Source organism: Rhinopithecus roxellana, chromosome 2 (assembly GCF_007565055.1).
Source record: "Rhinopithecus roxellana isolate Shanxi Qingling chromosome 2, ASM756505v1, whole genome shotgun sequence".
NCBI classification, from domain to species: domain Eukaryota; kingdom Metazoa; phylum Chordata; class Mammalia; order Primates; family Cercopithecidae; genus Rhinopithecus; species Rhinopithecus roxellana.
The window spans coordinates 191,572,889-191,596,423 of NC_044550.1; the positions used below are offsets into that span (position 1 = coordinate 191,572,889).

Here is a 23,535-nt window from a genome sequence, read left to right on the forward strand (position 1 = left end):
GGCCGAGGCAGGAGGATACTGTGAGCCCGCAGTTTAAGACCAGCCTGGGCAACACAGCAAGATCCTGTCTCAAAAAGAAAAACACACACACACACACACACACACAAAAATGACATAAATTCTTACATAAGTGATTGTAGGTATTAGTGTATATTAGATAATAAATAATTAATATGTATCTCTGAAAGACAAGGACTTTAAAAATAATCACAATTCTCTTCTCATGCTAACATTTTTAAAGTTCCGTTAAGGCATAAAATATCCAGTTAGTGTTAAAATTTTCCTGATGGTCTCATATTTTCTTTACAGTTGGTTTATTCTAATCAGAAGTCAAACAACGTTCGCATACCCCTTTTGGGTGATATGTCTCCAAACTCCCTTTATAATTGAGAAATTCTCTCTCCCTCCTTGAACTCACGAATGTGCGTTATTTTCAGTCATGTTTAATATGACCCACGGTTGGTATTTTATTCTAGATTGCTTTAAAGTTTTAACAATGCTAACATTGTTACATGTGGGATGTAACAATGTTAACTCCCTTTTTAATTGAGAAATTCTGTCTCCCTCCTTGAACTCATGAATGTGCTTATTTTCAGTCCTGTTTAATACGCCACACAGTTGGTATTTTATTCTAGATTGTTTTAAAGTTTTAACAATGCAAACATTGTTACATGCTTATTATAAAAGTAACATGCACAACTGAGAAAAACATTTAAATATCAAAATGCATGTGGAAGTAAAAGAGCATTTTTATTTCATTATCCCCAAATAATTGGTAACTCTTTGGGACTGTTTTCTACTAATCTGTACATATTCAAATGTACAATTTTTACATGCTAAATATTCCCTGTGCTATTACTTTGGGTTTAATTTGCTCTTATTTTTCTAGGTCATAATGTAGAAGCGTAGATTTTTCACGTTTTGTTTTTCTAATACAAATATTTAAAGCTGTAATTTTCCCTTTAAACATGCTGAATTTTCATTATCATACAACTAGAAATATTTTCTAAATTTCTTTGAGATTTATTTTCTCTGTTGTTTGTCTGTTTGTTTTGTTCTTGTTGTTGAGACAGTTTCTCGCTCTGTCATCCAGGCTGGAGTATATTTGTGCTATTTCGGCTGACTGCAACCTCCGCCTCCCAGGCCCAAGCAATTCTCATACCTCAGCCTTCTAGGTAGCTGAGATTACAGGTGCATGCCACCGTGCCTGGCTAATTTTTTGTATTTTTTGTAGAATGGGGTTTTGCCACGTTGGGTGTAGTGATCTTTAAGTGTCGATTTGGGCATATCTGCATGCAAAAGAATGAAGTTGTGCCAACATACCACACACAAAAATTAACTCAAAATGTATTAAAACCTAAATAGAAGGGGTAAAACTAAAACTTAGAGGAAAGCACAGGTGTAAACTTTCATGACCCTAGATTAGGCAATGATTTCTTAGATATGACACTAAAAGTACAAGCAACAACAGAAGAACATTGATAAATTGGACTTCATGAAAATTTAAAGTGTTTATGCTTCAAAGGACAACATCAAGAAAGTGAAAAGATACCCCACAGGATGGGAGAAAATATTCTCACATCATATGTCTGAAAGGGATTTGTATCTAGAACATATAATTAACTCAACTCAATAATAAAAAGACAATCTAAAAATGAATCAAAGATCTAAATAGACATTTCTTCAAAGAAGGTAACCAAATAGCCAATAAGCACATGAAAAGATGCTCAACATCATTACCCATCCAAGAAATGCAAATCAGAATCACAGTGAGATATTACTTCACACTCAACTAGGATGCCTATAATTCAGAAACAAAAACAGACCATAACAAGTGTTGGCCTGGATGTGAAATAATTGGAACTCATATATTGCTGATGAGAATGTAAAGTTGCATTGGAAAACAGTCTGACAATTCCACAAATGATTAAACATAGAGTTACCATGTGACCCAGTAATTTGACTCCTAGGTATATACTCCCCAAAAAAGAAAACGTATGTCTACACAAAATCTTGTGTATGAATGTTCATAGCAATGTTATTTATGTAGCCAAAAAGTAAAAACAGTTCAAATATCCATCAGCTGCTGAATGGATGAATCAGTCTGTCTATACAACAGACTATTATTTGGCAATAAAAAGTAATGAAGTACTGATACATGCTACAACATGCATAAACCTTTAAAACATTATTCTGAGTGAAAGAGGCAAGTCACATTTTGTTTATATGAAATGTCCGGAATAGACAAATCTATAGAGACAGGTTGCCCAGGGTTCGGATGAGTGGTATTAGGGACATGGAAAGTGACTGCTAAAGAATGTAGGGTGATGAAAATGTTCTATAATTGATTGTGATGGTTGCACAATGCTATGATTATAGTAAAGCACATTGAATTGAATGCATGTTTTAAATGGGTGAATTGCATGGCATGTGAATTATACCTCAATAATGCTATAATCGACAAAACAAACAAAGGAACCATGGGTACCAACAGTTCAGAATAAGTGCCTTCTATATTACTTAGTATTATGTTGTCTTTGGAAAAGGAATTTCTCAGATGGAGTTAATTGATTTGAACAACTCAAGGCCTGTAGGCAAATTGCCATAGATGGCTTCCCAAGCTGGCAGAGTTAATTTTTTTTCCGTTAAAAATATATATATTTTTTAATTTTTTAGAGACAGGGTTTCACTTTGTTGTCCAGGCTGGGCAAACCCTGGGCTCGAGTGATCTGCCTGCCAAGGCCTCCCAAAGTGCTGGAATTACAGGTGTGAGCCACCGTGCCCGGCCACAGTTAATTTTTTGGAACATAGTTTTTAAATGACTATATTAGGAGGATGAAGTCTTAGATAAATGAAACTTACCTGATCTAAAAAACAGTATCATTTAAATCATGATTGGTAATGCTGTTCACACCTTCCATTTTCTTAATGATTTATTCTCTTGTCAGTTTTTGCTTCAGATATTTTAGAGTTCTATTATTAGCTGCTAAACATTTAAGATGATTATGATGACCTTGTTTATCTCTGGTTATACTACTTGCCTTCAAGGCTATATTGTCAGATATTAATATAGCTAGATCAGCTTTCTTATACTTAAGGTCTGCATTTTACCTATTTTTTCAACAATTTTACTGTCAACCTGCCTGTATATTTGTATTTAAGGTGCTTTTCTTGTAAACAACATAGTTAGGTTTTGTTTTTTCATCTTGTTGACAACTGTTTCCTTTTAGTGGTGTGTTGAACATATGTATTCAGTGTTATTATTGATATGGTTGGTTTGAATCTGCCATTTTACTGTTTTTCTTTTTTAATTTATTCTAAAAAATGGGATACATGTGCAGAATGTACACGTTTGTTACATAGGTATACGTGTGCCATACTGGTTTGCTGCACCCATTGACCCATCCTCTTAGTTCCCTCCCCTCACTCCCCACCCCACAACAGGCCCTGGTGTGTTGTTCCCCACTCTGTGTCCATGTGTTCTTATTGTTCAGCTCCCACCTATGAGTGAGAACATGCAGTACTTGGTTTTCTGTTCCTGTGTTAGTTTGCTGAGGATGATGGCTTCCAGCTTCATCCATGTCCCTGCAAAGGACATGATCTCATTCCTTTTTATGGCTGCATAACATTCCATGGTGTGTGTGTACCACATTTTCTTGATCCAGTCTATCATTGATGGACATTTGGGTTGGTTCCATGTCTTTGCTATTGTAAATAGTGCTGCAATAAACACACATGTGTTATGTGTCTTTATAGTAGAATGATTTATAATCCTTTGGGTATATACCCAGTAATGGGATTGCTGGGTCAGATGGTATTTCTGGTTCTAGATCCTTGAATTGCCACACTGTCCTCAACAATGGTTGAACTGATTTACATTCCCACCAGCAGTGTAAAAGTGTTTCTATTTCTTCACAGCCTTGCCAGCATCTATTGTTTCCTGACTTTTTAATAATCGCCATTCTGACTGGTGTGAGATGGTATCTCATTGTGGTTTTGATTTGCATTTCTCTGATGATCAGTGATGTTGAGCTTTTTTTTCTTATGTTTGTTGGTCATGTAAATGTCGTCTTTTGAGAAGTGTCTGTTCATATCCTTTGCCCACTTTTTGATGGGGTTGTTTGTTTTTTTCTTGTAAATTTGTTTAAGTTCCTTATAAATTCTGGATGTTAGACCTTTGTTAGATGGGTAGATTGCAGAAATTTTCTCCCATTCTGTAGGTTGCCTATTCACTCTGCTGATAGTTTCTTTTGCTGTGCAGAAGCTCTTTAGTTTAATTAGATCCCGTTTGTCAATTTTGGCTTTTGTTGTAATTGCTTTTTCGTTTTAGTCATGAAGTCTTTGCCCTGGCCTATGTCCTGAATGGTATTGCCTAGGTTTTCTTCTAGGGTTTTTATGGTTTTGGGTTTTACATTTATGTCTTTAATCCATTTTGAGTTAATTTTTGTGTAAGGTATAAGAAAGGGGTCAGTTTTCTGCATATGGCTAGCCAGTTTTTCCAGCACCATTTATCAAATATGAGATCTCTTCCCCATTGCTTGTTTTTAGCAGGTTTGCCAAAGATGAGATGGTTGTGGATGTGTGGTATTATTTCTGAGGTCTCTGCTCTGCTCCATTGGTCTATATATCTGTTTTGGTACCAGTACCATGTTGTTTTGGTTATTGCAGCCTTGTAGTATAGTTTGAAGTCAGGTAGTGTGATGCCTCCAGCTTTGTTCTTTTTGCTTAGTATTGTCTTGGCTATATGGGGTCTTCTTTCATTCCATATGAAATTTAAAATAGTTTTTTCTAATTCTGTAAAGAATGTGAATGGTAGTTTGATGGGAATAGCATTGAATCTACCAATTACTTTGGGCAGTATGTCCATTTTCACGATCTTGATTCTTCCTATCCTTGAGGATGGAATATTTTCCCATTTGTTTGCATTCTCTCTTATTTCCTTGAGCAGTGGTTTATAGTTCTCCTTGAAGAGGTCCTTCACGTCACTTGTTAGCTGTATTCCTAGGTATTTTATTCTCTTTGTAACGGTTGTGAATGGGAGTTCATTCATGATTTGGCTCTCTGCTTGTCTATTGGTGTAAAGGAATGCTTGTGATTTTTCCACATTGATTTTGTATCCCAAGAATTTGCTGAAGTTGCTTGTCAGTTTAAGAAGTTTTTGGGCAGAGACGACGGGATTTTCTAAATATACAATCATGTCATCTGCAAACAGAGACAATTTGACTTCCTCTCTTTCTATTTGAATACACTTTCTTTCTCTTGCCTGATTTCCCTGGCCAGAACTTCCAATACTATGTTGAGTAGGAGTGGTAAGAGAGGGCATCCTTGCCTTGTGCCGGTTTTCAAAGGGAATGCTTCCAGCTTTTGCCCATTCAATATGATATTGGCTGTGGGTTTGTCATAAATAGCTCTTATTATTTTGAGATATGTTCCATCAACACCTAGTTTATTGAGAGTTTTTAGCATGAAGGGGTGTTGAATTTTATTGAAGGCCTTTTCTACATCTGTTGAGATCATCATGTGGTTTTTGTCTTTGGTTCTGTTTACGTGATGGATTACATTTATTGATTTGTGTAAGTTGAAACACCCTTGCATCCCAGGGATGAAGTCGACTTGATCGTGGTGGATAAGTTTTTTCATGTGTTGCTGAATTCTGTTTGCCAGTATTTTATTGAGGATTTTCACATCAATGTTCATCAGGGATGTTGGCCGGAAGTTTTCTTTGTTCTGTCTCTTCTTGGTTTGGTATCAGGATGATGCTGGCCTCATAAAATGAATTAGGGTGGAGTCCCTCCTTTTCAATTGTTTGGAATAGTTTCAGAAGGAATGGTACCAGCTCCTCTTTGTACCTCTGGTAGAATCTGTCTGTGAATCTGTCTGGTCCTGGACTTTCTTTGGTTGGTAGGCTATTAATTACTGCCTCAATTTCAGAGCTTGTTATTGGTCTATTTAGGGATTCTTCTTCCTGGTTTAGCCTTGGGAGGGTGTATGTGTCCAGGAATGTATCAATTTCTTCTAGTTTATTTGCATAGAAGTATTTATTGTATTCTCTGATGATAGTTTCTATTTCTGTAGGGTCAGTGGTGATCTCCCCTTTATCATTGTGTCTATTTGATTCTTCCCTCTTTTCTTGTTTGTTAGTCTAGCTAGCGGTCTATTTTGTTAACCTTTTCAAAAAACCACCTCCTGGATTCATGGATTTTTTTGGAGGGTTTTTCTTGTCTCCATTTCCTTCAGTTCTTCTATGATCTTAGGTATTTCTTGTTTTCTGCTAGCTTTTGGATTAGTTTGTTCTTTCCTCTCTAGCTCTTTTAATTGTGATGTTAGGGTGTTGATTTGAGATCTTTCAAGCTTTCTGAAGTTGACATTTAGTGCTATAAATTTCCCTCTTAATACTGCTTTAGCTGTGCCCCAGAAATTCTGGTACATTGTCACTTTGTTCTCGTTTTCAAATAACTTCTTCATTTCTGCCATAATTTCATTATTTGCCCAGGAGTCATTCAGGAGCAGGTTGTTCAATTTCCATGTAATTGTGCGGTTTTGAGTGAGTTTCTTAATCCTGAGTTCTAATTTGATTGCACCTTGTTTTGAGAGACTGTTTGTTATGATTTCAGTTCTTTTGCATTTGCTGAGGAGTGTTTTACTTCCAAATATGTGGTCGATTTTAGAATAAGTGCCATGTGATACTGAGAAGAATGTATATTCTGTTGATTTGGGGTAGAGCGTTCTATAGACGTCTACTAGGTCCACTTGATCCAGAGTTGAGTTCAAGTCCTGAATATACTTATTAATTTTCTGTCTCATTGATCTAATACTGACAGTGGGGCATTAAAGTCTCCCACTATTATTTCATAGGAGTCTAAGTCTCTTTGTAGGTCTCTAAGAGGCACACCCCCTCCACCAAGAGAGAAAGTGCTTCATTAAACTGGTCCTATTACCCGTGCCACCCAACTGGGTGAGACCCTCCAACAGGGGTTGTCAAACACTCTATACAGGAGTGATCCTACTGGCATCAGGTTGGTGCTCCTCAAGGTCAGAGGCCAGAGAAGAAGCACACACCCATCTTTGCTGTTCTCCAGCCTCCTTGAGTGACATCTCCAGGTGCAGAAGCAAATCAGGTAGAATAGGGCCTGAAGTGAATCACCAGCAAACTGCAGCAGCCCTGTAGAAGAGGGACCTGACCATTGAAAGAAAAAAATAATAATAAGCAGAAAGCAACAACAGCATCATCAACAACAAAAAAGCCCACACAAAAATCCCATCCAGGGTCAGTAGCCTCAAAGACTGAAACTAGACAAACTCACAAAGATGAGAAGGAATCAACAGAAAAATACTGAAAACCCAAAAGGCCAAAGTGCCTCTTCTCCTCCAAATGATCGCAACGTCTCTCCATCAAGGTGCAAAATTGGACGGAGGATCAGTTGGACGAATTGATAGAAGCAGGCTTCAGAAGATGGGTGATAAAAAACTACGCTGAGCTAAAAGGAGCATGTTCTAACCCAATGCAAAGACACTAAGAACCTTTATGAAAGGTTGGAGGAATTTTTTTTTTTTTTTTTTTTTTTTTTTTTTTTTTTTTTTTTTTTTTGAGACGGAGTCTTGCTCTGCCACCCAGGCTGGAGTGCAGTGGCCGGATCTCAGCTCACTGCAAGCTCCGCCTCCCGGGTTTACGCCATTCTCCTGCCTCAGCCTCCCGAGTAGCTGGGACTACAGGCGCCCGCCTCGTCGCCCGGCTAGTTTTTTTTTTTTTTTGTATTTTTAAGTAGAGACAGGGTTTCACCGTATTAGCCAGGATGGTCTCGATCTCCTGACCTCGTGATCCGCCCGTCTCGGCCTCCCAAAGTGCTGGGATTACAGGCTTGAGCCACCGCTCAGGAATTGTTAACTAGAATAACCAGTTTAGAGAGGAACATAAATGACCTGATGGAGTTGAAAAACACAGCATGAGAACTTCTTGAAGCATACACAAGTATCAACATCCAAATCAACCAAATAGAAGAAAGGATATCAGAATTTGAAGACCGTCTTGCTGAAATAAGGCGTGAAGACAAGACTAGAGAAAAAAGAATGTAAAGGAATGAAAAAAACCTCCAAGAAATATAAGACTTCATAAAAAGACCAAACCTACTATTGACTAGAGTACCAGAAGAAGACAGGGAGAATAGAAACAAGCTGGAAAACACACTTCGGGATATTATCCAGGAGAACTCCCCCAACCTAGCAAGAGGGGCCAACATACAAATTCAGGAAATGCAGAGAACACCACCAAGATACTCCACAAGAAGATCAGCTCCAAGACACATAATCATCAGATTCTCCAAGGTTGAAATGAAGGAAAAAATGTTAAGGGGAGCCAGAGAGAAAGGCCAGGTCACCTACAAAGGGAAGTCCATCAGACTAACAGCAGACCTCTCAGCAGAAACTCTATAAGCCAGAAGAACTTGGGGGCCAATATTCAACATTCTTACAGAAAAAAATTTTCAACTCAGAATTTCATATCCAGCCACACTAACCTTCAAAAGCGAAGGAGAAATAAAATCCTTTCCAGACAAGCAGATGCTGAGGGATTTTGTCACCACCAGGCCTGCCTTACAAGAGCTCTTAAAAGGAGCACTAAATATGGAAAGGAAAAACCGGTACCAGTCACTGCAAAAACACACTAAAATATAAAGACCAATGACACTATGAAGAAACTGCATCAGCTAGTGTGCAAAATAACCAAATAGCAGCATGATGACAGAATCAAATTCACACATTTTGCTATTTTTCTAATTATCCTTTCTGTCCTTTACCTTCTGTCTTTCCCTTTCTGCCTTCTTGGGTTAATTGAATTGAGTAGTTTTAAAATATTTCATTTTGCCTTTATAACTCAGCTGCTAAATGTTTGGATTGGTGGGGAGTTAACCTTGCTCTTGAACTCTACTCCTGGCTTTCCACATCTTGGAAGATCTCTCTTTATCCTGCTGGTCATTGGCTTTGTTTTCGGTGAAAGCTCAGTGCTTCTCAGAAGGATGGCTTTCAGCCATTTGATCTGCTCCCAGCCTTCAGTGGACTGCTGCCTTGCAGTCTGCAAAGGCCCAGGGTACTTGAGGAGGATCTCTCAGCCCTTCTGTTCTGTTCCTAGCCTTTGGTGTGTGGTACTTGTGCACTGAGTGGAAGCTCTATGGGAAAGAACTGTCAGGTGGATATGGAATTGCTCTTTGATCAGGGCTCTTCAGAATTCTACTTCCTCACATCAGCAGCTAATAAAAGTTTCTTAAAAATTCAGCTGATTTCTTCATAGTCCCATTTTTGGCAAGTTTATTCCTCCTCCTATCAGAGATGAAGCAGTTATGCATCTCTTTTTTTGGAAGAGATCATCTGTATGTCGAATTTATTTAGGAGATGAAGTAGCTGTGCATCTCTTTTTTGGGAAGAGATCATCTGTATATTGAATTTAGTTTATTTAGGTTTTTTATGCATCTCAGCTCAGATAGTTTTTATAGAAAATCTATGATTTTGTGACTTCCTCAACTTCTTGTTGTAGACTCTGGCTATTTTTAAAACTTATATTTTAAAAATTATATGCCAATGGAAACACTTTTTAAGAATCTACATTTAATGCTTATTGCTTAGTGGTTTAATGAATAACAGTCCCTGAGTGTGGAATAGTTGAGGTCTACAAAAGGTTAATGAGTAAATGAATGATATTTACTTTGGGTATTTAGTCACTGGTACTGATCTGGCCATACATGAATATCCCTAATCACCCTTATGACCAGTAATACACATTTATGAGATGGTGGGCTAGAGCTGGGCTAGAGTTTATTGATAAGGGACAGAAAGAAAGTATAGCAATTGATTATGCAGCCTTACCTCATGGGCATTTGTACACCCTTATGAGTTAAAGTGAGATGCAAATGCATTCTTCATTAAAATGGCTTATCTGAATCATTTTAGAGCTGTATACAATAATTTGCTCATACTCATTAAGATAAGTTTGATTATGTTGATTAAAAACAAAGCTTATTTTCTGCATTTTCCAATAATGTTGTAAAAAAGACTTCAAACCCTTCTTTTTTTGGGTTTCATGTCTTCATTACATTCCTTTTACTTCGTATTATCTTTTAAGATTTTATAAAAGAATTTCAGCCGGGCGCGGTGGCTCAAGCCTGTAATCCCAGCACTTTGGGAGGCTGAGACGGGCGGATCACGAGGTCAGGAGATCAAGACCATCCTGGCTAACACGGTGAAACCCTGTCTCTACTAAAAATACAAAAAACTAGCCGGGCGAGGTGGCGGGCGCCTGTAGTCCCAGCTACTCCGGAGGCTGAGGCAGGAGAATGGCGTAAACCCGGGAGGCAGAGCTTGCAGTGAGCTGAGATCCGGCCACTGCACTCCAGCCCGGGCGACAGAGCAAGACTCCGTCTCAAAAAAAAAAAAAAAAAAAAAAGAATTTCACTTGGGTAACTTCAGGCTTCAATGATGCAATGCTTTCTGGAATCCAGGGGTGACTGACACACAGAGGAGACTCAGACATGAAATGTTCAACAAAATGCTAAGATTGTTTTTTTAATTGTAAATTCTTAAGCATTCATAAAAGTAGTGAGATTAGAATAATGAAATTCTGTGCTTCTAATGACTAACACAAGTCAATCTTATTTATCCTATCCACTTTATTAAAAATTTATTATCTATTATTTAAAATAATCTATTAGCTTATTTTAAAGCTAATCCCAGATACTATGTTTCATTTTGCATGTCTGTTGCTGTCTTGATAGGAAAAATTTTAAAACATAAATTACTATGACATAATGATATCTAACAAAGTTAATTATTTCAGAAACCTTCAAAAGTTGCTTTTTCATGCCATTTCTCTAGCTACCTATAAACACCTGGAAATTATATTTATTTTGTATTTCTAATGTTATTCAAATGATAATATGCTGACTTCTAAAATTGCATTTTTTTCTCTTGCTCTCAAGAATATCCTAAACATATCCATAGTATATAGGATGACCTATGAAAATAGGTTGGACAAACATTTATCTTGCTTATCTTATGATAAGCAGAGTTCTGAGAAGTTTGGTAATAAAGAGTTAACTTGGCTTAACTAAGATTTTCCTAAATTATTTGACGCCAGAACCTGTTTTTTATGTAACATCTGGTAGCCAAAATACATTTAGGGGAATATTGTTCTAGGCAGGAGAATGCTGCCTCTGAATAGCAAAATAATCTTTACTTCATGTTTATTTCAATTAATTATGTAATTATTTGTCCATATTGCATTATTGTCATAATTATTTTTTTCTATAATCTGCTTAATATTGGTAATGCAGTGTGACAAGTCATCTTTCTCAGGATCTTATTTTATGAAAATCTTTCATCACACTTATTTTATGAAAATCATTTGCTGTATAAGCAAATTAAGTATAAGCATTTTGTGTTTCCACTAGATAGATATTTGCGCACAAAAAAATAGACATCAAAATCCCATATAGAAAGCTAAATGCATCTATATTTCATTGAAGAGGAAGCTAGAAATAAGATGTGTAGAAGTCAAGGAAATAGGACCGGGTGCGGTGGCTCATGCCTGTAATCCCAGCACTTTGGGAGGCCGAGGTGGGCAGATCATGAGGTCAGGAGATCAAGACCATCCTGGCTAACATGGTGAAACCCCGTCTCTACTAAAAATACAAAAAATTAGCCAGGCGTGGTGGCAGGCGCCTGTAGTCCCAGCTACTCAGGAGACTGAGGCAGGAGAATGGCGGGACCCCGGGAGGCAGAGCTTGCAGTGAGCTGTGATTGTGCCACTGCACTCCAGCCTGGGTGACAGAGGCGAGACTCCGACTCAAAAAAGAAAAAAAAGTCAAGAAAATACAGCTCAAATGATAACAGTGAATTATTAGATTGTGTTTTATTCGTGAGGAATTGGCAAATAACTTTTAAATAGTTTCAACATAGGCAGTAGCATGGGAATTCTCACATGGTGAGGGTACTTTTATCCACCCTTAAAGTATGTTCACTTTAAAAAATGTAAACAGTTAACGGGGGCAATTGAAAGCTAACTGCCCAACAAAGGAAACAATTCTCCATATGTCCCCCTTCTCTGCTCACCCTGTGACACAGGAGTGACAAGGGACTCACAAGGCACTGGTGCCCTAGTAGTTCTGCATCTCATCCTCTCTCATACAGTTTAGTTGACATCTGCTCCTTGTCACTCACCCATACCCCCAACCTCACCAATCCCCCAAGTGGATTAGTTGTTGCTTAGGTGTGTTTTGTCTTTATATTGCAGAAATGTCGTGAAGAAGGCTCTTTCCTCTATGGTTTTACAAAGATAATTTTTTTTTCCTGTTACAGTCAAATTACAACTTCAAGCAGAAGAGAGAGGAGTTGTGTCTATCAAAGGAGTGTGTGCTAACCGTTACCTTGCTATGAAGGAAGATGGAAGATTACTGGCTTCTGTAAGCATACTTTCTGTTTTCACACGTTTTTTGTTAGCTTTTATTGCTGTTAATTTGCCAGCATTGTTGTTTATCAAATCTTTATAAAGGGTTGTACATATATCATCTTCATAGTCACCCAGTAAAATAGGGAGTATTTTCTTTATTTCACAGATGCAAAAACTGATGTGCTGAGGGAGTAACTAAAGTAAGAAAATACAGTTCATATAAAGTAGAGACTGGATTGGGCTAGAGGCATTCCTGACCTCTACATTGCTGCTTTTACTCTGCACAACTATTAAACTATAATCTCGAAAAATGTTCCTTCTATTATGCAGTTGTTTGAAGATCAGTGGGAATAGATGTATAAAATTTTGATTATCGGTTTTTAAGTTTCTTCTTTAGAATGTGACATACAAAACACTTGCAGTGTAGGACACTAATTGAGAATGTAGGCTTTTTGCCTGGTACAGATGCCAACTCTGCTACTTATGAGCTCTGTGTTCTTGGGCAAATGATTCTGAGTTAGTTCCCTCACCTGTAAAATAGAAACAATGATCCTATCTCATTGGAATTTTATGAGAATTTAATTAAATACTACACATCAAGTGCCCAAATCAGCATCCGACATGTAATAGATCTTGAAAATTGCTACTTCTTCCTCATATTACTTCTCATTTATATATATGTCAGGAGAGGGATTCTTTTTCTTTTTTTTTTTTTTTTTTTTTTTGAGATGGAGTCTCGCTCCACTGCACAGAGTAGAGTGCGGTGGTGGTGCAATCTCGGGTCACTGCACCCTCTGCCTCCTGAGTTCAAGCAATTCTCCTGCCTCAGCCTCCCGAGTAGCTGGGATTACAGGAATGCAGCATCATGCCTGGCTAATTTTTTAATATTTTTTAGTAGAGACAAGGTTTCACCATGTTGGCCGGGCTGGTCTTGAACTCCTGACCTCAGGTGATCTGCCTGTCTTGGCCTACCAAAGTGCTGGGATTATAGGCGTAAGCCATCATGCCCGGCTGTGGAGAGGGACTTTTCTTTTTTACATTTCATCACAGCACATCAGGGGTCCTAGTTCCTGGCTAGTATTCTTTCCAGTAGTACAAGCTCCCTGTCAACTTCACCATTATTATTAGAAACGGGATTGCATATCTGTTAAATATATGGTGTGTAAAGAATGGTGCAGGAAAATAAATGTAAAAGACACAGATCTCATTCCTGTCTCCTTGAGGGAGTAGATAGGACATGTAGGTAAATGTTTGTGTGTGTGTGTGTGTGTGTGTGTGTGTGTGTGTGTGTGTGTGTGTGTTTCACAGCTCTTATACCAATGCCACTGGCCAGTTATGACATCTCTATATAACCTCCCCCACAGCAAAGATCTAATAGTACTAAGAAATTGTGGTATTTTGAGCTATAGAAATAGTTTTTGAAATTTTTTCTGAATGAAGACCTTTGGATTTCTAAAAGCACCAAAACAAGGCTTATAGAGAAAAAGGATATCTCAACTATCCCAATTTCAGACTGACTATATGACAAAGATATAATTATGTTGATATTACCAGTTTATGTGATTTTTGCAGGATAAATCACAAGTTTGAGTGTAGTGGCTCTCAATTTTAGGGGGAGGTAGTTGAATAAATTTTAGAATCTTCTTCAAGAATAGCCAATACTTACTGAGTGTAAGTGTGCCAGATGCTATGGTAGACACTGGGCTTATAAAATTGAATATCAAATGGTCTCTGCCCTTAATGAGTGACAATCCAGGGGAGGCAGAAGTGTAAGTATTTGTAATAAGGGTTTTGATGTGCTACTTCTGTATTTTGCGTACATGCATAGTAATATAGGAAAGGATAAGAAGTATTATGATATAGGAAGCAATATAGAAAACGAGGTGATTACATTTGTCTAGAATTGGGGGAGATGACCTACAAGTAAGATTTTAGATGTTGTAGAGGAAGGAGTTCAGCAGGCAGTCACGGGGCAGAAGAAATTGAGATGAAGGTGTAGATAACTCTAGGACATAGGACATGCAAAGGTGTGGATGCAAAAATCTTGATGTATCTCTAGAATTACAAGTAATTAACTAATGCTGGAATGTACACTGCAATGGAAGTGGAAGGGAAGAGAGAGAAGGCTGGGGAGGTAGATAGACTGCTGAATCTGCTGAAGAGCTTTATACACCATGCTGACTATAAGCAGTGGAGAGCCATGAAGAGTTTTAAGGAGAGATCTAATTAGATTTAAATTTGAGAAAGATCATCCTGGCAGAAGTGTAGAGAATGGACTTGAGGGGGCCAAGGCTGGTGGAGAGAGATCAGTTAGAAGGCCACTATAATAGTCCAAGCAAGTGATGTTCTGATCCTGGCAATAACAGTGGTCAGAGAGGACTGAGGAAAGTGCTAGCACTTGTGATTGATTAGATTTAGGAGTGAAGATGAAAGAAAAGTCAAGGTGGCTTTTAGGTTTCTGGTTTGGGTGAGAAGGTAGACGAGAAAGGGGAAGGAAGAAAAGGGCAGGGTTTGGGAAAAGGTAGTAAGTTCAAATTTAGACCTATTTAGCTTGAGTTGTCTAAGGGAAATCCAGGTAAGGTTTTTCACTGAGTAGTTGGAATTATAAATCTGGAGCTTAGAGGAAAGGTCTACATTGATTGTTAGATAGATTTGGGTATGATCAGCATATAGGTGGTAGTTAAATCAGGGGAATGTATACGGTTTCCTAGGTAAAGAATGCAGCTCAAAACATTAACTACTTGGGACTTTCACTTCTTCTACTCTGTACTTGCCTTTTATTCTGCCAATCTATTGTCAACTCAAGAGGTGATGTAGTACTTCAGGAATCTACCAAAGTAGCATTTTAAATATCTTCCCATGACAGTGAATCAATAAATAATTTTGGATGACTTTGACATTTTATTAGTGAAAGGAAGATGAGTTTCCATCCCTCCTACCCCTTTCACTTTAGGATGTGACAAATCACTATGCTTCTGCAGTAGAGTTGGTTTGGGCTACTGTCAGACAGTGAGGGTGGTAGAGGAAAAAAAAGGAGTTGCATACAACATTTGCTTCTGTTATAACTAACTACGGACAGCAAGAATCAAATAGTTTTAAAGCTCCAGTCTTTTATATGTCTGTCATAATCTGGGTCAGTGAATGCCTTGAGATTAGTTGTTACCCTGTGGTCTTGTTGAGATTAGAAGATGCAGTACCTTAGCGTATTAGTCCATTTTCATGCTGCTGATAAAGATATACCAGAGACTGGGCAATTTACAAAAGAAAGAGGTTTAATTGGACTTACAGTTCCACATGGCTGGGGAAGCCTCACAATAATGGTGGAAGGCAAGGAAGAGCAAGTCACATCTTAAATGGATGGCAGTAGGCAGAGAGAGCTTGTGCAGGAGGACTCTTCTTTATAAAAGCATCAGATCTTGTGAGACTTACTATCATGAGAACAGCATGGGAAAGACTTGTCCCCATGATTCAGTCACCTCCCACTGCGTCCTTCCCATAACACATGGAAATGAAAGATGAAATTTAGGTGGGGACACAGCCAAACCATATCATTCCATCCCTGGCGCCTCCAAAATCCCATGTCCTCGCATTTCAAAACCAATCATGCCTTCCCAACAGTCTCCCAAAGTTGTAACTCATTTCAGCATTAACTCAAAAGTCCACAGTCCAACATCTCATCAGAGACAAGGCAAGTCCCTTCTGTCTATGAGCCTGTAAAATCAGAAGCAAGTTAGTTACGTCCTAGATACAATGTGAGTACAGGCATTGGGTTAATACAGCCATTCCAAATGGGAGAACTTGGCCCAAAAGAAGGGGCTACAGTCCCTATGCAAGTCTGAAATCCAGTGAGGCAGTCAAATCTTAAAACTCCAAAGTGATCTCCTTTGACTCCATGTCTCTCATCCAGGTCATGCTGGTGCAAGAGCTGGGTTCCCATCGTATTGGGCAGCTCTGCCCCTGTGGCTTTGCAGGGTACAGCCTCCCTCTCAGCTGCCTTCACAGGCTGGCATTGAGTGTCTGTGGCTTTTCTAGGTGCATGGTGCAAGGTCTCAGTAGAGCTACCATTCTGGGGTCTGGAGGATGGTGGCCCTCTTCTCACAGCTCCACTAGGTGGTGCTGCAATAGGGACTCTGTGTGGGGGCTCTGCACTGCCCTAGCAGAGGTTCTCCATAAGGGCCCCACCCCTGTGCAAACTTTTGCCTGGGCATCCAGGCATTTCCATACATCTGAAATCTAGGTTCCTAAACTTCAATTCTTCACTTCTCTGCACCCTCAGGCTCCACATCATGTGGAAGCTGACAAGGTTTGGTGCTTGCACCCTCTGAAGCAACAGCCTGAGCTGTACCTTGGCCTCTTTTAGTCATAGCTGGAGCGGCTGGGAAGCAAGGCACCAAGTCCCTAGACTGTACATAGCAGAGGGACCCTGGGCCCAGCCCACAAAACCATTTTTTCCTCCTAAACCTCTGGGCCTGTGATGGGAAGGATTGCCAAAAAGGTCTCTGACATTCCCCGGAGACATTTTCCTCATTGTCTTGGTGATTAACATCTGGCTCCCCATTACTTACACAAATTTCTGCAGCCCACTTGAATTTTTCCTCAGAAAATGGGATTTTCTTTTCTATTGCATGGTCAGGCTGCAAATTTTCCAAACTTTTATGCTTTCCTTCCCTTATAAAACTGAATGTCTTTAACAGCACCCATATCACATTTTGAATGCTTTGCTGCTTAAACATTTCTTCCACCAGATACCCTAAATCATTTCTCTCAAGTTCAAAGTTCCACAAATATCTAGGGCAGAGGCAAAATGCTGCCAGTCTCTTTGTTAAAACATAACAAGAGTCACCTTTGCTCAGTTCCCAAAAAGTTCCTCATCTTCTCCATATGAGACCACCTCAGCCTGGATTTCATTGTCCATATCGTTATCAGCATTTTGGTCAAAGGCATTCAACAAATCTCTAGGGAGTTCCAAACTTTCCCACATTTTCCTGTTGTCTTCTGAGCTCTCCAACCTGTTCTAACCTTTGCCTGTTAACCAGTTCCAAAGTCGCTTCCATGTTTTTTGGTATCTTTCAGCAGCATCCCATTCCTAGTACCAATTTACGGTGTTAGTCCATTTTCATGCTGCTGATAAAAGACATACCCAAGACTGGGCAATTTACAAAAGAAGAGGTTTAATTGGACTTACAGTTCCACATGGGTGGGGAAGCCTCACAATCATGGCGGAAGGCAAGAAAGAGCAAGTCACATCTTAAATAGATGGCAGCAGGCAAAGAGAGAGAGCTTGTGCAGGGGGACTCTTCTTTATAAAACCATAAGCTCTCATGAGACTTATTCATTATCATAAGAACAGCACAAGAAAGACTTGTCTCCATGATTCAGTTACCTTCCACTGGGTTCCTCCCACAACACATGGGAATTCAAGATGAGATTAGGGTGGGGGCACAGCCAAACCATATAACCCTAGTAATCATGGTGACTCTGTAAGATAATCGCCGGTGGGGTTTTTCATCTCAGGAGCATTGGCTGAATATTGATTCACTGACAATGATAGAAAGACCCATTGTTAAAAGTGATGAAAACAGAAACTGCTCTGTCTTCAAGTGTGTCTCTGAAACTACTAGGGTGCATAAGAAGATGAGACAAGTTAAAAGAAAGTAGACCTGAAAAGAGAATTCTGACTTTTTCTCTTGGCAAATATGTATTAAGCTTCCTAAACTGTTGATTCTGTACCATCAGAAACATAAAATACTCAAAATAAAGTTTTCTAGTTTCATTCTTAGCTAAGCAGGAACTTGTGAAAGTTAGTCTTAAATGTGTTTCTCTCTCTTTGGATGTATTAACTTTTTCTGATACAACAGATTTCTACCAAGTTGGTGCAGTAAGAGTTAATTTAGCAATGCTTAGAAATGTATCACAAACACTCTGTAGAGACAAAGCCATGGCTATTAAGCATAAATTAAAAATTCAGGATTTCTTAGTCTCCTTTGAGGAATGGCATGGCCAAGATCCAGTTGTATGTTTCAGCTCTCGTCATATGACCCATTCCTGCCAAGTTCACAAGTTAATCTCTAGTCTTACCATCCAGTTTGTGTGGTTTGGTGTCATGCCTTTTCAGCAGCAATCCTGTCTCTTTCAAATTGTTCTTGGTGGGCTATGTCAATCTTCAGATGAAAAAGTAAGCATGCCCCACCTCAAAACCAAAGATATGGTGTTGGTGATTCAGTAAGTGGCACATTTCTCTCTGAGTCAGATCCATAGACATTAAACTGTCAACAACAGCAACTTTTGGTATGAGTTCAGTGTTCTGACCAGTAGCCATCATCTGGGGATGCAGATGTGCCTTGTAACTTGGAGAAACTGGGATTTATGAACTTGAACTTGCACTTGCCAGAGGCATTGTCCTTCCCACTCTTCTACCTGGCCCTTTTTCAGACTACTGTTATGACACATCCCTGGGTTCTTCTCCATTTTAGTCGGTGATTCCTGCAATGGAATGCAATTTCTAAAGCATTCTAGTCTCCTCCCAGAAAGAAGAGTACTGTGGATACATAAAACATTTTGGTTTTTAAGAGTTATGTTAGGCTGATCACCAATTAGAGTATGAAAAAAGACTAATTTGTGTACCGTTTTTTTCCCCAATACCTTCACATATTAATGGTATGCGTGTTTTCAGGTTACCAACTTTGTGTTGTTTGAAAACATTTCTTAAGGGTCCTTCCTTTCCTTTTGAAGCTAGGAAAAAGGAAAATTCAAAAAGTAACTATATTTAATTGCCAAAGCCTGTATTTGGAAGCCGAAGTTAAATAGTTCTTTAATGCACAACAGACTTCTTACTCCATTCCATAGCAGGATAAATTTTGTTGCTATGAGCAACAGAAGTCCAGAACAAATATTAGAATTTAAGTGTTCACAAAATTACAGATTTTTAAGAAAATTGCATGAAGTGAAGTTAATTGTAGTTTTAAGTTTAAGTCACCAAACAACCTCAATGTTAGCATTGGTATGAAAAAACTTGACTGATCTTCACCTGCCAGAAAGTTGTACATTGTTTTCTATATAATGCTATAGATCATGATATACCCTGAACAAAATATTAATATCTCAGTAAGTATTAGAATGTAACTTGCATTGATCCACAATAGTGAAATATGAAAACATGTATATTCTCTGGGGATATACATGTAATTTCTGTAAAAGTAAAATACATTTTACCTATAGAATAACTTTCTTAAATGAGGGGCCTTCATGATGACATGAACTCTATAATAAAGTAAGGTAGGGAAAATAGATATTTGAGAGCCCAATTATCCAGATTGACAGTCTATACTGATCAAATTTGTGAGAAAAATACAGTAATTGAAGAGGAATATATATCCTTTTTAAGAGAGAAAACAGAGAAAATACAAAGGTTATTGCATAATGAGAATTACTGTTCTTTTATAACTCAATCTTAAAACTGTTATGCAATGTATAGATATTACAGATTTAAGACCAAATTTAAGCCTGGCACAATGGCTCATGCCTGTAATCCTAGCACTTTAGGAGGCCGAGGCAGGTGGATCACTTGAGGTCAGGAGTTTGAGACCAGCCTGGCCAACATGGTGAAACCGCATCTCTACTAAAAATACAAAAATTAGCCAGGCATAGTGATGCGCACCTGTAATCACAGCAGCTCAGGAGGCTGAGGCAGGAGAATCACTTGGACCCGGAAGGTGAACGTTACAGTGAATCAAGATCATGCCACTGCACTCCAGCCTGGGCGACACAGCGAGACTCCATCTCAAAAAAATAAAAAATAAAAAGATCAAATTTAATTTTAACTTTTCACTATTTGGATGTTTATTTTTTTTCTGAAGTAGTCAACATTGATACTTACATCATGTCTGTTTTTAATTCTCAGAAGTGGTATAAGCAAAAGCACTTTGGGATTCCTATTGAGCAAGCTCCCTCAAAAGCCAAAACTGAAAAATCAATGTAGTGTAAAACAATAAACAACCCAGTAAACGGAGCATGGGGAAATGGTCATAAGTTTCAAATCTAAAATTAGTAGTGGACTAGAATTGTGAGGCCAATGCATAAGGAAAGGAGAGTGGGGGTGAGAGGTGGTACTATGGAGATGTGAGGAGAACTTGCTCATGTGCTTATTTCTTTCCTTATTGTGTACTAAGGCTATTATAGATTAGAAGGGATTCTAAAGACCATCTAATCCAATCTTCTTATTTTACAGAGGAGGAAAGTGATGCCCAGAGAAGTTAAAGGACTTGATTGAAAATACTAGTTAGGGATCAAGGCGATATTGGAATCTAGGTTTCTTGGCCCTTCAGAGATCTTCACAGATGTCAAGTTTGGATAGTCGACGCTTGGAAAGGGTCATCAGGTCTATTTTCCTTAGGGAGTAAATAGTTCATAAAGTTAAACCATATTCTGTATTTCAGTTTCTAGTCTGGATTTTCCCCAGTCCTAGTTCTCTAGTTCTTATTTAGATTTTGTAATGACATTGAATTGTATTTTTATTGTAAGCTATCTGAAAAAGTTCCATTTGTTCATTAATTTAGCAAATATTTATTGATGACTTACTATGTGCCAAGCACTGATACAGCAGTAGAAACAATAGATGAAAATCTTCACAAACATGCCGTTGATAGTCTGGTGAAATAAAGTGATATGTATATATGAATCATCTGTATTTGGGCATAGTAGAGCACAGGAATGCATGAGGTGCTCTTATTTTTCACATTATAGCTAGAGCTGCTGTATCTAGTGACTTGAGAAATTCATTTTTGTGATGGTGCTTGTAGCCCTAGAGTCAGTTTTTAAAAAAATAGTTTTTAGTTTTACGATGGCTTTAGACTTACAGAAAAGTTATAAAGATAACACAGAGAGTGTGTATATATTCCACATGGAGTTTCATTTATTATTAACATCCTACATTAGTATGGTACACGTGTCACAACTAATGAACCAATACTGATATGTTATTATTAGCTAAAGTCCATACTTTATTCATGTTTCCTTAGTTTTTCCTAATATTCTTTTTCTGTTCCAGGATACCATATTTAGTTATCATGTCTCCTTAGTTTCCTCCAGACTGTGACAGTTTCTTAGACTTTCCTTATTTTTGATTACTTTGATAGTTTGAGGAGCACTGTTGAGGTATTTTTTAGAATGTCCTTCAACTTGCTTGATTTTTTTTTTTTTTTTTTTTTTTTTTTTTTTTTTTTTTTTTTTGAGACAGGGTCTTCTCTGTCTCCCAGGCTGGAGGGCAGTGCTGTGATCATAGATCACCACAACCTTGAATTCTTGGGCTCAAGCGATCCTCCCATCTTGGCCTCCCAAGTAGCTGGGACTACAGGTGCATGTCACCATACTCTACTAATTTATTTTTATTTTTAGTAGAGATGAGGTCTCGCTATATTGCCCAAATTGGTCTCAAACTCCTGGGCTCAATAATCCTCCTGCCTTGGCCTCCCAAAGTGCTGGGATGACAAGTGTGAGCCATTGTACCTGGCCTGATTTTTTTTTTTTTTCCTCATGGGTAGATAGGGATTTGAGTGTTTGAGAGGAAGAATATAGAAGTTAAGTACCATTTTTGTGGCATATAATGGTGTATGTTATTCTTATGATTGATCACTCATGATATAATCCTTGTTCAACTGGCTGAGATAGTACTTGTGTCCACTGTAAAGTTACTCTTTCACTTACTTTCTATACTATACTGTTTGGAAGGAAGTTGCCATGCATAGTCCATACTTAAGAGATGGAGATGATGGTTATGCTCCACCTCCTTGAGGGGGTAGTATCTACATAATTTGTCATTCTTTTTCTTGGGAAATTTGTTCATTTTCCTCCATTTATTTATTTATTCAATCATTTATATCAATATGTATTCACAGATATTTATTTTATACTTTGAGTTATAATCCAATACTACATTATTTATTTTGTTGCTCAAATAGTTCCAGCTCTGGCCATTGGGAGCTCTTTCAGTTGGCTCCTGTGCTCTCCTCTTTGACGTACTCCTATCAATGCATTTATTTTGAGTACTTCATTACTTTTTGGTCTACAAGATGCTCCAGGCTCATTTAATATATTCCCTACTCCACCCTAGAACGAGCCACTTCTCCAAAGAGCATTGGTTTCTTTTATCAGAGAATGGTATTAGAAACCACAGACTGGAATGCTGGGTGTGCTTGTTGCTACTGAAGTATCTTTGCTTCTAAGCCCTCACAGCTGACAGAGCAAGAAATGGTGGTACACACTAGCCTGGGTATATACGTGTATTTATAGATATTTCTATATTTGGCCATCTGTATCAGTATTAATATGAGGCTGAGCATGGTGGCTCACATCTGTAATCCCAGCACTCTGGGAGGCTGAGGTGGGTGGACCACAATGTCAGGAGTTCGAGACCAGCCTGACCAAAATGGTAAAACCATGTCTCTAAAATTACTAAAATTAGCCAGGCGTGGTGGTGCATGCCTGTAATCCCAGCTCCTCAGGAGACTGAGGCAGGAGAATCGCTTGAACCTGGGAGGCAGAGGTTGTGGTGAGCCGACCTCGTGCCACTGCACTCCAGTCTGCGTGACAGAGCGAGACTCTGTCTCAAAAACAGACAAACCAACAAACAAACGAATACCTAAATATGAGTTCATTCATATGATATCTCCAACCTTAACCCATCAATAACACATGAATATTTTAGCAGTGCCCCCCACTTGCTTGTGTGTAACCTGCCACCCCCAATAGTGAGAAACATGGCTCCCACCATCTCCTGGGATCAGTTTTTCATTATGTAGAAACATCTCACATAACTTTATTTTCTTTTGAAATTCCAAAGTAAATTAACTCTCCAGACAAAAAACAAACTTCTAAAAGTATTGATTATGCTTTTTCATGCTACATTAGAGTCTGCTCTATTCAAATACTCCCCACAAGGGGTCAAACGCCAGCGCTATCTTTAACATCATTAGCATCATTATCAATATCAATAAATGGTTATTGGGCCCCACTTATAGAACCACAAACTAAGCTGGTTTATGTGGACAGCCTCCGGGGGAACCTTGAGGTGTTGCCCCCTCACTAACACATGATAAATTTATATC

General features: G+C 38.5%; 1 protein-coding gene across 1 annotated transcript in view; it reads left to right on the forward strand.

Annotated features, from left to right (window-relative positions):
• Window positions 1-23,535, forward strand: part of FGF2 (fibroblast growth factor 2) — a 73,102-nt gene that overhangs the window by 39,462 nt on the left and 10,105 nt on the right. Inside the window, exon 2 of the mRNA XM_030925404.1 lies at window positions 12,343-12,446. Coding sequence (XP_030781264.1) covers window positions 12,343-12,446 — 104 coding nt within the window. The remainder of the gene's footprint in view (window positions 1-12,342; window positions 12,447-23,535) is intronic.